The 16,408-nt window shown below is 36.7% G+C and overlaps 1 protein-coding gene across 4 annotated transcripts in view; it reads right to left on the bottom strand.

Annotated features, from left to right (window-relative positions):
* Positions 1-16,408, bottom strand: part of Tip60 (Histone acetyltransferase Tip60) — a 65,549-nt gene that overhangs the window by 22,681 nt on the left and 26,460 nt on the right. For all 4 annotated transcript variants that reach the window (XM_069831137.1, XM_069831135.1, XM_069831134.1 and 1 more), the window contains exon 4: positions 11,526-11,782. In XM_069831137.1, coding sequence (XP_069687238.1) covers positions 11,526-11,782 — 257 coding nt within the window. The remainder of the gene's footprint in view (positions 1-11,525; positions 11,783-16,408) is intronic.

Genomic DNA, 16,408 nt, shown 5'->3' with positions numbered 1-16,408 from the left:
CACTAGACTCAATAAAAATACCAGGAATCACAATCACTTAATAGAAAACATCAGGCAGATATTGTGCTATCTCAAAAGCATTCTCGTGGGTCAAGGCTTATATCAGTATATATGGCAACGAGTTAGCAGACTATCTTGCCAAACAAGGTGCCAGAAGCGACGAGCCAGCATCCTTCAATAAGATGCCAAAGACTGAAGTACTGAAGACACTACGAGAAGAGAGCATGAGGAGTTGGGAAATAGAATAGCGAGCTACAAATAAAGGAGCCAAAACAAAGAAGTAATTTCCAAGCATTGCAGAGAAACTAGTTGTGAAGATTCCGATTGCATAGGGACTCATAACCATGCTCACAGGACAGGAAGAATAAGAACCTACTTCTATAGATTCTGTATAACACAAGATGCAAATTGCCCCTGCGAAGGAGGAGACCAAACCGTCGACCATCTTCTGCTCGAGTGCTCCAAATACAACATGGAAAGACAAACACTACAGAGAAGCAAAATAACCAAGGGAGGAGTTTTACCACCAGAGAGAAGAGACTTAATGAAATAGTTCTTAAAAGAAGTTTGCAAATATGTGAATACAATTGAGGGGCTCAGAAGACAAAGGGTACAAGTGACATTTCCAAGAACATGAGTTAAGTGGATCCAGGTTAAGCTAAAACATTAAAAATTTTAGTGGCGAAGAGATACATCTTTTAACCACATTAAACACTAAAATTTAAATAAAAAATTTCCCGAAATTTACGAAATCTTAAGTACTTTCAACCACATTTTCTCACAAATAACCTAAGTGCACTTATACTCCCTTTGCTTCTGACCCCAATTGACTTTACAGCCAATTAAAGTAGAATAGAGCACAGAATAGTAATAAGCACATATCTGCACAAAGTGTAAATACATAAACATAGATTTATGTAAGACAGAATAGGAATTATTAAGAAGTATAATCTAAATTTTACAACGTATAAACATTACCAAACTTAGGTATTCCAAACAAATAGCAATATAACACTAGCTTATATTGTAAACAGTCAACAATTAGGTATAGCTAATCCATCATCAACTTAACAAAACTGGAATTCAACAGAAGTAATATGCATTCCAACCAATATTGATGTAAACCAGAACGTGTAGTATTACAAACTGTAATGGAACATGTTGATTAATAAAATTCCTATAAAAAAACACACACACACCTTACAACCTTCAAGAATATGTGTTATAAATTTGAGTACTGTACTACAAACTCAAAGATGGCTTAACAGAGAAGTTATAAATTTCTGTTGTGAAAATTTTACTGAATTTACTTAACTTGTTCTCCACACATATTCATCAAATGTTATTAAATGCCATTTCAGTTATACATTTTTCTCACTTATATTTATTATGCTTATACTTATTACACTAATTTAACTATCTCTGAAAAAGAGCTAATATTTTAGGATTTTATGTGAATGAAAACAATGGGTTCTTTAACTTTTCATATAGTTTATATAGTTTCAGTATATTAAAAAATCAAGTTGAAATATACCATCGGAAAAATAAAATTATTCACTTTTTACATACACTATAATAAAATTATGTAGTGACTAAATGTAACCTACCTCAGAATACTATTTGCATGTTGAAATATTAAGTAAAGGTGAAATGAACACATATTCAAATTAACACATTGACTGCCACTTGACACGTATATACGTCCATATACGTGCTGCGAGACGTATATACGCGTCAAGCGGCAGTCAACGTGTTAAGTTAAGCATTTAAAATAAAAAATCTCCTTAACAGAGAAGTAAATTAAATTTGTTAAAAATAGTTTAAACAATTAAACTATTCTGAAGATCCACTAGAATTGTCATAAGAATCGGAGTCCTGAAGATTGACGATTATGAATTCCAAGACGATATCATCTTCTGCTCCTTCTTTAAAAAAGTCCTCCTGCAATTTCTTGGTGTGTCTAAGAGGTGCGCATATAGAGGGACTTTGAGTGATGTACACCAAACTTGGACAGTTATTCTTCCGATTGAAGCTTGTAATTAATTTATAAATTAAAAGATCCAGAAAGTACAATGGTTACAAACCCCACCATCCTTTTGTGAACTCGTGTGTGTGTGTGTGTGTGTGGTTTTTTTTTTTTTTTTTTTTGCCCCATTACAAAAATAATATTACATGTTTTAGTTTTCTTTTAGCTGTATGTTCTATCTTAGCAGAGGTGGTTAAAATTTATTCACTTTCGAAGTTGGAGGTGATTGTTTTATTTAATGTAGGTAGTGTTTTTTTTTTTTTTAATCCTTCTCTAATTTATGGATGTATATTGTTACTTATATATATATGTCTAATCCCAAAAAGAAAATAAAAGTAAAACTAAAACATATTTACATCAGTTATCATTTGATATATATCCATTGTATAATACTTATATACAAGTGTGATATTGAGTTTTTCTTTTATATTGAAATTCTAATTCTGCAGACTTAAAAATATATATGATACATTTGCATCTCATCTGACTCGCGGTATTACTGCAATTTGTCGAAGTCAATTGATTTAATGAATCTTGAGAATGCATTTGTATATCTTGCTATGAGGTTACTGTAAGTGGTTGGCCAATTCCCTCTGCTAGATACAATCTGGTTCTTCAGAATTTTCCTTTGTCTTTCGATTATTTTGCATTCATGGATGAGATTGTGTGTAGTTTGCTCTCCAAGGCTGCAGGGGCACATTGGATCGTTTGCTAATTTAAACATATGAAGGTAAGCTTTTGTTTTCCCGTGCCCTGTAACAAGTGCTGTGAACTCTGGTGATATGGGGATTTTCAGTTTTAGTCGTTGTTCTATTGTTGGAAAGAATAATTTGCATATGGCACCGTTCTGTGTGTTTTGCCATTGACTCTGCCACTTTTGAAGACATTCTTTCCTCAGCCCAGTGACGACTGATGTTACAGGTTTCCTGTTATAGATTATAGGTAGTTCACTATCTTGGGCTGCTTCTTTGGCAAGTCTGTCTGCCAATTCATTGCCTTCTATACCAATATGAGCCTTTACCCATCCAAAGTGAATTGTCCAGTTGAGGTCCTTAAGTTGGCGAATCTTCCTTCGAATTTCTTCTATTATTGGGCTATGTATAACAGTATTCTTCAGTGAGGCAAGCGTCACTTTGCTATCAGTGTGAATGGCTGCTGTTTTGTTGTCGTTAGTACAGTTGAGGAGAGATTGTAGTTGTTCCAAGGACTTCAAAATGGCTAAAGCCTTGGCTTGATTGTTTGAACAATTTTGATGTAGTCTGTACTTAAATTTCTTTGTCAGAGTTCTATTTACATATATTGCTACTCCTGCACCTACTTTGTCTTCGATTTTGCTGCCGTCTGTGAAGATATGTACATGGTATGTTGTTGAGTCATTTATTTCATGTATTTTCGTCTGTCGTGCTGGGTGTGACCAGTCTTCAACAGATAGTGGGAGATCATAATCAGATCTTCTCTCTACGTGGTGTTTTTCTTTGTAGAGCTGCACTTTTTCTTCTATTACCATTCCTATTGGTGGCATACCAGCCATCACACAGGAGGCTTCAAAGGAGATAGTTCTATAGGCCTTAGCCATCTTTGTATTTATAAGCCTTTGTACCCTCTGCAGCTTCCGAAGGTTTGCTTGTTTATTTATAGAATCTTCCCATACAGGGGCTCCATACACAATCGATGGTATCAGCGCTCCCTCCTAGATTGTTTTAAGTGCCTTATGGCCTAGACCCCAATTAAGTTTTGCGGATCTGCCTAGCATATGGATCAAAGTGGTGGATTTCTCTGCTACTTTATCTATATGTTTGTCGAAAGTCAGTCTGTGGTCAAAATGTATTCCTAGATATTTTATTTCTTCAACCATTTCCAGTCTACTGTTGTTTAAATAAATGTCGATGTTTTCGATTTTCTTTTTCCTTGTTATTAACATAGCTTTTGATTTGCTGTCATTGAATTCTACTTTGTTGTCTCTTGCCCATTTCTCTATTTTTGCAAGGTCTGAATTTGCATCACTTCGGCTTCGCATGGGGTATTTCCTGTTGTCAGTATAGCAATATCATCAGCAAAAGCTATTACTTTTGTGTGTTTAGAAAATTCTGAATTTAGGAGGCTATTGTACATGATGTTCCATAATCCCGGGGAGCAACATGATCCCTGAGGGCAGCCCTTTGTTGCCGCTTTTACTGCTTTATAGCTGTTTACTTGGAGAGTTGCTACTCTATCCTCAAAATAGTTACTGGTTAGTTTGTAGAGGTTCTTTGGACAGCTAAGGTTGTGCAAGTTACTTAGTATGCTCGGCCACCAGGCAGCATCAAAGGCACCTTTGACATCCAAGCTCACCATGATTACAGAGTTCTTCTGTTGTAAGTTATGTTTTATAAATTCTTTTGCAGCAAATGCTGCATCCACTGTACTCCTTTGAGGAATAAAACCATATTGGTTGTCATTTAGGAGTTTGTTAGAGAAGACATGATGATTTATTCTGTTAATGAGTAGTTTTTCCAGCAGTTTGCCACCTACATTTAATAAACTAATCGGTCGATATTTGGAGACTTCTTTACATGCTTCTTTCCCCGGCTTTACTATGGGGATTATAATTGAACGTTTCCACTGTTTAGGAAAACAGCCATTCTGTAGACATTGGTTATATGTCTCTGTGAACAATTTTGGAAAAAGGTTGAATGTCTTTGTAAGTATTTCGCTATTTAAACCATCTTCCCCAGGTGCTTTGTCTGGGTTGAACTGTTGTAATGTTGCCAATATTTCTTCCTCCGTAAAGTCCACATCATCAGGTGTATCAATAGGCTGCACAGCATGATGTCTAATTTGATTATGATATTCATTATCGTTGTTCCGGTTGTCTTCAGGTATGAAATAATCTAGCATGTGTTGGATTGTGCTGTTCATATCTGTTGTGTAGTTACTGTTTTGAGTTCGAAGAGTAGATAGTGTGGTTGTGTTCTGCAGTTTACCAGAAGCTAATTTGTACACGGCATTCCAAGGGTTGGAATTACTGGTTTGGGTGCAAAATAATTTCCATGATCTGATTTTTTCTTCTTGTAATTTTGCCTGGTATATCCTCTTGCCTTCATGGTATTGAAGCTATCTCTCTTGTCTCAAGGTTTCGTCATTTCTCGTCCTTTGGTACCTCCTCCGTAGAGCCTGTGTCTTTTTCCTTAATATGGTCAGTTCGTTTGACCACCATGGCACTGATTTTCCCGTATTTACACGATTCCTGGCTCTAGACTTCGTGAAGGCTGCATTACAAGCTGATATTATACTGGAATTAAATTTGGTAATACGAGCTTCTGTGTCTGTAGAGACTTTTGCTTTGTTGCACAATTTGTCGTCATAGTTGGAGGGTTCGCTGTTATTATCCACGCCAAAAGCTGTTGATAAACAATGCACCAATTTTTCTTCAAATTTCTTGAAATTGTCTGCTTTTATGTTGTATCGGTTGCGGATGTAGGTATGCTCCTTGCTATCCTTTATTCCACTGACGATATTGAAGAGTATTAGATTGTGATCAAAAATACTTTCCTCTGTACCACACATCCAGTCTCTTATTGATTGGGCTGATATGTAGTTACATAAAGTCAGATAAATCCAGCTATGTCCTCTAGGAGATTCAAAGGTTGGAGTCTCTGTACGTTCGTTAATCAAAAGCAGATTACTTGTTATTAGAAACTCTTCAAAAGATTTTCCTCGTTGATTTGTGAGTACGTCGTACCATAACTTGCTTCTTGCGTTGGTGTCCATGCAGAGTATTAGACCTTTTCCTCTTGCCAATTCTGTGATTTTCTCCACTTTCTCGATATCTTCTTTTATTTCTTTTTGAATGTCGCAGTATATGCTGGCGCCAATGAAGTGAATATTCTTGTGGGTTAACTCCAATACAACACAATCCTCGTCTGAGATTTGGTTAACTGTTATGGCATCTATGTTGTTGTTGTTTATAATTATGGATGATCGTTTCCTTCCGTTTCCAAGTGTGAAGGTTTTAAATGACTTAGGAAATCCAGCCAAGTTGTTGGAAATGTTGCAGGGTTCTTGCACGAAAGCAATGTCTATGCTTTTATCTAGTATAATTTGGGATAAGTTGTAAGTTGCATTCCGTGAAGGTTGTAGGTTTAGTTGCACGGTGTGCGTGTGCGTGTTCGTGTGTGGGTTTTTTTTTTTTAACTGCATGCCCCATTACATAGTAATACTACATGCTTTGTAATTTCAATTCATCAGTTTACAGTATCTAACGTATTATAATATACACGTGTTTAGCTATAATCTTCATACATACTATGATATCGTATAATATAATATTTTAATTGCAATCTGTCACGATTAGTTGGCATATTATTGTAGATCATTGAAGTTTATCGAGCTGATGAAACGGACGAATATTTGCAAATACTTGCTAACTAGCTTGTCATGAGTCGTAGGCCAATCTCCGCCAATGTTTCTTATTCTTTTACTCATTTCCTTTCTTTCTGTATATAATTTTTTGCATTGGAATACGACGTGATCTGCAGTTTGTTCTTCTTCTCCACATGGACACATCAGGTTGTCTGAAAGTCTAAATCTGTGAAGGTATGCCCTCAGCTTTCCATGGCCAGTTACTATTGCTGTGAATTCTGGAAAGAAGGGAATTTTCTGTCGTAGTCTATTCTTCACTGATGGGAAGTAATCCTTACTTATTGCTCCATTCCTTGTGTCTGTCCATTGTTGCTGCCACATTTCGATTCCTTTTTCTTTTTCCTGTGTTATAATAACCTCTTTCGGTACTCTATTGTAAATGATTTCCCGGTCTTCTGCTGCTGCTTGCTTTGCAAGTCTATCTGCTATTTCATTCCCCTATATTCCTGAATGTCCTTTAATCCAGCAGAAATGTAATTTCCAATTCGAACGTGCCAAATTAATTATTTTTGTTTTAATAAGTTCTATTAATTGATTTCTTTTGTAGTTGTTTTTCAATAAGTCTAAAGTAATTTTACTATCTGTATATAATGCAACAGATTTGTCGTTGTCTTCATTCTGAATTTCTTCTATTTTTTCCAGTATTTTTAATATTGCGATTTGTTCCGCTTGATTGTTGGAACATTGGCTATGGAGTTTGAATTTTAGTTCGCTTGTTAGAGTGCCATTTTCGTATATAATTCCTCTGTGTGTGTGTGTGTGTGTGTGTGTGTGCGCGCGTGCGTGTGTGTGTGTGTGCGCGCGCGCGCGCGTGCGTGTATATATATATATATGTAATTTATTTATTTCTTCCTGTGACCCCTACAGGTTGCCTTTGACAAAGAGTACCATGATATCATTAGTCCCATAATGACGATGGATTCCAGATGGTATTTGTCCTTATAAAAATTGATGGAAAGTTCATATACTGTATATTCCTTTTTTTCTCGTGTACTTCTTTTGGCTGATGTTTATGCAATTCGAATCTCACAGTAGGATCTGTAATGTAACCTTCAAGAGAGGGATGTTTAAATGCAATTATGTCGATTCTTCGATTACTGCCCTCACTGGATATGCTGTGTACTTCTTCATATACTGAATAACCTTTGTTCCTTAAGGCAGTTGCTATTATAGATCTTACTATATGATGTCGCGTATTTCGTAGAAGTTTACCGTGTGGACAGGCCCCCAGGACAATAGGCAAGGGTTTCAACCTCCCTGTCGCAATGTCGACAGAGGTTACTGCCCGAAGACCTGCCAGATACACTATGCACAGCTGACATGTTCTCATTCATCTTGATTGCTTCCCTCCACTCACTACAGGAAAGACCCTTGTGATTCCAGATCTACTTAATAGCTGAGTATATTGTTAGTATAAGAGCATGCCTTTGCCTTTATGTTTTTTCTGGCTCCAGTTCACAAACGCTTTTTTCTCTTAATACTTGCTGTACCTTTCGCGTATCTACAGTGCTGTATTTGTCTATAATATTTGCTGATTCGGTGATATTGAGTGCTATTAGACTGGATGTAATTTCTTGGGATAATTGCCTTATAGCATGTAGGAAGGAATTATTGGATTTAAGCAATATCTTACATGCATTTATATGTTGTAAGTATAATTCCCATGCTGAACAGAATAAACCTAATCCCTTGAATTTTGTGTCTGTATACAACATATCTGTAGGAATGTCATTAGGCAGTTGCTGTATTTCTTTCAGCACACCCCTTATCATAATATCTGCATCCACTATGAATTTATTAGAAATTTTTTTTGGAGACATTGTCTGAAATGGATATATTAGACTAGGACAGATTGAGGTGTTAATGATGTTGTATTTTTGATCCGCTTGTAAGTGTGGTGAAGAAATAAGCAATTCTACATTTGTTCTTAGTCAATGTTGAAAGAGGATCAAAATTAATCTCGTCATAAAAATTGACTCCTAGATAGCGAATGAAGTCACTTCTTTGCAAACCAGCTATTTCATTTCCAGACAAGATGTGGAAATTTTCTTCAAACAGTTGATCCTTTTTAATACATATGCCTTTACACTTGTTAATGTTAATATCTAGTCCGATTTCTTGGAATTGTTGAACTGCGTGATTGAAGAGTATTAAAGCGGATTTTTTTTGTCTTTACCAATGACAACAATCTCTCTGTGAAGCCCATTACAGTTAATTGATCTTCAGATGGACTTAAGTTAAATCCATACTGAGTAGTAATGCCATGTTTCACTTAGTTTGTTCAAAATATGGTCAATGCATAGATTGAAAAGAGTAGGTGACAAAGGGGAACCTTGTAACACACCTCTGACTATGGTGATGGGTTTTGTTTTACCATTGTTAGATTGAATCGTTGTGATATTGCCTGTCTGTAAGCTGAAGACCAGATTTGTGAGTTTAGTTGGAATAAGTAATGCGTTTAAGGCATTTCTTAAGTGGTTATGACCTATGATATCAAAAGCTTTTCTTATATCAATGAAAATAACAGCCAGATCTTTTGCATTTGTTTTGGCTTCATGTAGCAGAGAATCTAGAATTGCATTGTTGATGTGAGTACCAGAGGAGTTGGTGAAACGTCTTTGGTTGGGGTTAAAACTCACGAATTTGCGGATACGTCGGTCAAGTACATATTTAATTACTCTTCTGATCACTGAATATATTGTGATAGGCCTCCAGTTTGTTAAATCCATTGTATCATGGATTAATATGGTTCGAGCTTGTTTAAACTTGGAGGGCACAAAGCCAGTTTGTAACATTCGTGTAGTGATAGAAGCTATTATTTCTGTTGCTGTTTTATTTTTAATTACTCTCACAATGATGTGATTAGGGCTAGGAGATGTATCTACTGCTACACTCCTTAGGGCTGTCTCAATTTCCCCAGTACTTACTGTCTCCATGAACATGTCATCCATTTCAATTCGTTCATCTACTTTTAGGGTGGAAGAATATTTGTTCTACACATAGTGTTTGTGAACATTAGTTGAAATTAGGAATGCATTGTTGTTCTTCTCAATAATACACGTGTATTGTCGTCACTGTGTGGAGTGCAATAACGACTACTGTGTTGCTGTGTTGAGAGGAATACCCATTGTTGTAGGGTGAATCATTAAGAATAAAAGTCGCATTGTTTACAGGTGTGGTGGTTTAAAAGCAGAATAAAAGTTACAATATACAGTATCATAGATTTATGGCACACAATTGGACTACCAAGAAAGAACTACAACTGACATTCAGGAGATTCTACAACAAATGTCTCGGTAAGTTTCACAGCACCTGCTATACAGTCTACATCCACACTTTCACAATATGTTCGGAACATTCAACAAAGTCTTTAAAAAATATAGATATGCTACAGACAGAAAACAGGTTACAGACACTGTGTGCAAGTGATTCAGCAAATAAGTGTGACAGTTCTCAAAGATATGTCAAGAAACAAAAATTCAACAAAAGTTTAAAAGCAAACTTAAAAAAACCAGTATGGCTTTCAAAAAACAAACTTGTATGATACGAGAATGATCTGATAATTATAGTATATATCCGACTTTGATAAACACTAATGTATTTCAAAACACGGAGAAAAAAATTAAAATAAACACTACATACCACTGTTTAATTTTTTCATGTAACTATTAACATTCAAACACTTATCCCTGCATTGAACAAGTTTATACATTCCTTCATGATAGTTTTCCAGTCCAAATGTCGTAGAATACTGTTCACAACTGTGATTTCCAATGTATTTTGGCCCTTGAATCTTTTCCTGGATAAGAAGTTCTCGAATGGGTCAAAGAGGTGTAAAACTAATGGAACCAGATTAGGAGTGTGCGGTGAATGCTACAGAACTTCCCAGTTGTACTTTTTCAACCAAGCTTTTGTCTGTTCTGACAAGTGAGGTAGTGCACCATCATGCAGAAGTCTCACTCCAGCATGCAACCATTCTGGCCTCTTTTATATAATAGTTTCACACAACGAGAGGTCTTGAGAGTCCCAGAATTTCTAGATGATAGTAATGCAGGAAATTTCCACATCATGACATTTCTCTCTGTCTCCGGAGTGAATTCGTAAACCCATATCTCATCTCCCATAATGATGCTTTGGAAAAAAGGATTTTCTTTCACTTGGTAATTTTCAAGTGAAGCAGCCCTTTTTTTCTATCATGTTCCTCATTCGGCATTTTCGGAACCAAGTAAACAGAACTTAAAACTGAGATGATTTCACGAACAGTGTTCTTTGAAACATTTATCATTGCAGATATTTCAGGAACTCTGATTCTTCAATCGTCCCTTACCAACAATGACACATCTGTCATCTGTGTCTCAGGTCCTTGGTCTGCCTCTTTGTTACTCTGAATCACCATTCAGTTTCGTTTGGCCATCTTGGAATTTGTTGCATGCGCATGCATGCACGCGCACAAGCATGCACTCTCTCTCTCTCTCTCTCTCTCTCTCTCTCTCTCTCTCTCTCTCTCCCCCTCTTCATTTCAGGTTAAAATGTCCCAGTCATTAAGCACTCTAATTCACTCCTTTTGCTTGAAAAAATCCTAACCGCGCACACCTCAACTTGGAAAACTTTCCATTCACACTGACCATTTTGTTTGTATGCGAAACTCAGACTAGCAGATGAAGGACAACAATGCTTGCACAGCTACTCATATTACTCCTTCCCTCCACTAATCGATAAATGTCTGTGATGTCAAGGTTGCATATTGATCATATATATAACCAACACCTGCACCTTTAACACTGGACCACATTCATACATACATTTAACATAATACACTTATAATGCCTGTTATTTCTCATACTATAAAGATATTTTAAAACTAAATCACATTTCTTCCATTAATTTGTTCAGACAACTGATTTACTTACTTACAAATGGCTTTTAAGGAACCTGAAGGTTCATTGCCGCCCTCACATAAGCCCGCCATCGGTCCCTATCCTGTGCAAGATTAAGACAACTGATATGCACTAATATTAAAGATAGTTTAAAACTAAACGCATTCCTTCAATTAATTTGTTCAGACAACTGATATGCACTAATATTAAAGTAGTCCTACCTCACTTTCCAGAGAGATTCCTTTCCTCTTACGTGAAATCTTCTTCTGAAGAGCTGCAGCAAGGACAGCACTTCCATTAAGCTGCATCTCTGGCCCAGCAGGTGGTGACGCTGGACGCGAAACTGAGTTGTTACCACCTCCCAGTTTCTTAGGTGTTCCTGTACCAGCAGCTTGTGCAGGACCATCTCTCCGTGGAAATTGAACTTTCCTTGTGTCCAATCTTTCTTCTGTCACCCATTCATCTAGCCGCTTATTAACTAAAATATAACATTTAAATGTGTTATCTAAACAAAATATAAGCACTTGCACTAAAGCATTATCAAACTCTCGCAAACTCTGAAACACATCTTATCCATAGCACTGTCTTTATAAGTACAGTAGAAGCCTGACATAGTGCAGCCCGATATACTGTTGATTCAGAAATAATGTAGTGAATAGTATGTCTCCGTAGAAAAAACATCAATATTAGTAAAATTTTTAATTGTAGATATAAAATAAATCAGTCTGCATAGAAGAATTCTGCATTATCATTTATCACTAACCCTATCTCGAGTCTCATGTCATTTCTAGCCACATATTAGTGTAATTCTACATCACTGAATTTTTTATTCTGTATAGTTTTGTTAAGTACATGGAAATGCTAATGGTTTAAAACCAGTTTAGTCCATAATAGAAAAGTCTCCAATTTAGGTAATTTTTTCCATCCTCTCACTCTCATTTCTCACTTATGTCTCCATTTCTGTGTGCCTGATGCAATCCTCCCTAGATTTCAGCCATTCCCTGTTTCACTCTCGAGTTAAAAATGTAAGCCTGCTGGGCAATTCGCTATCTGTCTTTCTCTCCTCTGTGAAACTTAACAGGGAAGCCATTAGTTGGTCCTCACCCCTGAACACTTACCCTAGGAAGAGAGATCCTTCCTCCCCACTGATTCACACCAACATGACATCATTAGTCACGTGAGGGACGCAACCCAGCTGGTGTAAATAAAAGCATGGCCAGAGAGACAGAGCAGGCAGTATTGTTCACTCTGGAAGTGCTCGCAACTCCTCATAATGTTAGCATCTACTCTCCACCTTTCACCCTTGTAGCACTCTTGACTTCGATTTTTCATTCATCCCGACTTGCTCGATCCTAGTTCTACCTTCAAACCCCTATGCTATCAAAAAGTCGCGTGGCTTGAGATGTTCAATCCTCGACAGCAGAGTCTATCGATTTCCTAGCCTCTGGCATCTAAATGTTGCAAAGCCAGGCTTGCTTGATCTCTCAACACTCAGGGAGCTTGTTCTCACTGTAGGAAAGTAGCTAAGCTAAGATAGACCGATCATTTCGCAAAGCAGTGCTGTGATTAATTGATAAATTTCACAGAACAGGATCATTGAAGGACAGGCCAAGATCTGGCAAGTCACAAATACTAATATAGGAGAACTGGATATATCGCATCTCAATGTGCAAGATCCAATGAAGTCACTTCAGATTGACGAACTGACAAAGCACACATACAAAATTAAACAATGCATCTCCATAGCAAAGATGATGAGTGATGAGTATTGCCACTGGTTCAGAGAGTTTATTAGTGTCAATGGAGGGGAGATTCGCGACATCTTGGCTTAAATTGGCTTTTAAAGAACTGGACCTGAAGTCCTTGCAATTAGAATTACTTCGACCCATTGCACACCCTTTATATGCGTGATTGTCCAAGTCTGACAGATGATTGGGTGGCATTCGTGAAAGGTGGGCCATTCTATCTCAACCCCGACAGAGCCAGGTTCCATCCTTGGACGAATAGCCTAATAAGCCCCTGGGCCCAGAGTTGCAAGTCTTTTCTTTCTTACCTGTACTACTCAGAAGACTTTACTCCAGTCTATTTTTAACTATGCAGACGATAGATCAAACGACAGGAAGATGGAGTGCTGGTGAAATGATAGTGGGAAACGGGAGTACCCTGAGAAAACCCACCACAATATAAGCTTTGTCCATTACAATCTGTCCAGTGATAGAATCCTTACCACTTGGATGGAAGATCACTTGAGCCACAGATACGGATTCTCTAAATCACACTCTTTTCTGGTGAAACCTATGTTACATGAACAGTCAAAACAATTGCAACTTGTCTTTGAATAACCCACATAAGACACCTTAATGATTAGGAAGTTTGTGTATGGTGTGCAATTTCTCGAAAATGGTTAACTGGCACCATTTTCTTGGACAACACCATAAATGCAGAACATTATTTTTAAATAAATCTATATCCTTTGATTAAACAATTACAAATTTTACACGGCTAGTTCCAGCAAGACAGTGCTATGGCACACACAGCTCATGACCCCATGATGCTCTTGAATAAGTTTGGGAACAAATTAATCTCTAAAGGACATATGGCCACCAAGTTCCCCTAATTTGACAGCTCCAGATTATTTGTGGGGAGCAATAAAAAAAGTCTTGCGTGATATGTTTGAAGACAGATTAATCTCAAAAGACATACAGTCACCACATTCACCTAATTTGACACCTCTACATTATTATTTGTGTCGAGCAATGAAAAACAGTTTTTACAGAGACAATCCCAGATATCTTTTTCAGCTAACTAAAGGAAGCCATCATACCATTCATGACGAGCAACCTTCTATTGGAGCTGATATGAGTCTTTACAAAGAAGATGAAGAGAGAGAGAGAGAGAGAGAGAGAGTGTTTTTTTTTCCCCAATCTTCTTTCACTCCATGTCCCATTACATCCATAGCAATACTACATGCCGATTCTTCTTAACATTGTTATTAATTCCATCCTTAGTTTAGTGTCTTGCTGTTACATAATTGTTCCAATGACTGAATGTTATTTTGTATTGTATAATTGTATAACTTTTTTCTTTTTGTTTGTTTTAATCCCTTATGTTGAAGTTTCCTACTATATAACACCTATTATAATCTAGTAATACATCTAGTATTTCTGTATCTTGACAATAAGTTTGTACAATATTTTCTTGATTTAATATTCTTAAATAGTGTTCTGATATGGCCTAATTAAATTTATATTCAGTTTGACATTTATCTTGATTCCCTCCCCCCCTCTGGTATGTCTTTATTTCCAGGGGTGTATCATAGAAGCTGGAAATCGATACTGTTGGCAAACTTAAGAAATTCCTTCTTGTGAGCATTTACCATTGAAGTTTTTGTTACTGGCCATTTTCCAACTTTCTTCCCAACTTCGTTGTTGAGGTCATTTATTAGTTTTTCTAATTTTTAACATTTGTATATAATGTGATCAACTGTTTGCTCTGGAGCATTACATGTATATTGTGGACTATCCATAATCTGGAAACGGTGATAATAGGATCTGAGCCGTCCATGTCCAGTCAAAAGAACTGCCAGGTTAGGCATAAGAGAGATGTTCATTTTTAGCCCATTTTTTTATCGTGGGGAAGAAAAACTTGGTTACTTCTCCCTTTGTAGTTTGCCATTCCCTTTCCCATTGATCTTCACTCCTTTCTCATCTCTCTTTTACTATGTGGCTTTAGGATACTCTCTGATAACAGATTTCTAAACTCGTGTCTACTGCTGCTTTCTTTGCAAGTTTATCTACCAATCATTCCCGTGATATCCTGCAAGAGCTTTTATCCAGCTGAACTCTATCGTCCAATTTTTATCTTCCTGAGTCTTAACATTTTTTCCTAATGGCATCTATTAATTCATTGTGGTTGTTGGGGGTCGGTCTCTCTCTCTCTCTCTCTCTCTCCCCTCCCCCTGTGTGTGTTTTTTTCATGTTCCATTACAAAGTAATATTACATGCACTAGACTCTCTTATAATATTACAATTATTTACATTCATCTGTAATTCAAAGTTTACAATCTAATTTGAAGATGAGGTGATTTTGTTTTCACAATTCGCTTATTTCTCTCAAAATATATGCTATATTTATAGTGATTTTCTACAATTTGAAATTTACAATCTGATTTGGATTATTTTGTTTCGACAATTTTCTCTTTTTTCTCTATAAAAATGTTCTAAGGTCACAATTAATTACAGTTATCTACCATTTATAGTTTACAATCTACTGTTAGACTGTGATGTTATTGCAGATTCTAAAATTATTGTTTTTTTTTTTTAAGATACTCTAGTTTTACAATTATTTACATTTTCTATAATTTATATTTTACATTATTTACAATTCAATTTTGTGTGTGTGCGTGCACACACCTAAAACTACAACGAGAACATTTCTGACGTTTACTGTAACAATGTAACTGTACTGGTACAGTAAGTTGTACAATGACTTTTTGATCTCTCTCTATTTATTCACAGACCTCATAAGAGTGAGAACAGAATGGGCATAAATGTTCAGTCCTTGAAGTCCTGCCAGGGGCAGTGGTGGTGTTGGGGTCTGAGATGATGGAAGTGAAGGTGAAAGTAATAAATAGTTCCTTCAAATGAAACATAGATTCAGACTTTTATGTGTTTGGTAAAAACATGTAAGTAAGTATATACAGACACTGACATATGCCATAGGGTCAGATGGGTCTAGAAATAATCCCCTTTAGCATTAAGGTAATAGATGCGAAGAAGATTGCTGATGCAAATCAAGCTTCCAGGTATAACTCCCTGTAAAGTTAATTTGAATAATTTCGAGGGAAAAATTGTTCCGGGGCCGGGTATCGAACCCGGGACCTTTGGTTAAACGTACCAATGCTCTCCCACTGAGCTACCCGGGAACTCTACCCGACACAGATCCAATTTTTCCCTCTATATCCACAGACCTCAAAGTGGGCTGACAACTGTCAAGCAACCAACATTGAGTGCACACTAACTCTGTGTGACTTAAATTGGATCGGTGTCGGGTAGAGTTCCCGGGTAGCTCAGTGGGAGAGCGTTGGTATGTTTAACCAAAGGTC

The sequence above is a fragment of the Periplaneta americana genome, chromosome 7 (assembly GCF_040183065.1).
Source record: "Periplaneta americana isolate PAMFEO1 chromosome 7, P.americana_PAMFEO1_priV1, whole genome shotgun sequence".
Classification (NCBI taxonomy): Eukaryota; Metazoa; Arthropoda; class Insecta; order Blattodea; family Blattidae; genus Periplaneta; species Periplaneta americana.
Note: the sequence above shows the minus strand (reverse complement) of the source record. Positions and strands in the feature narration are given on the sequence as shown.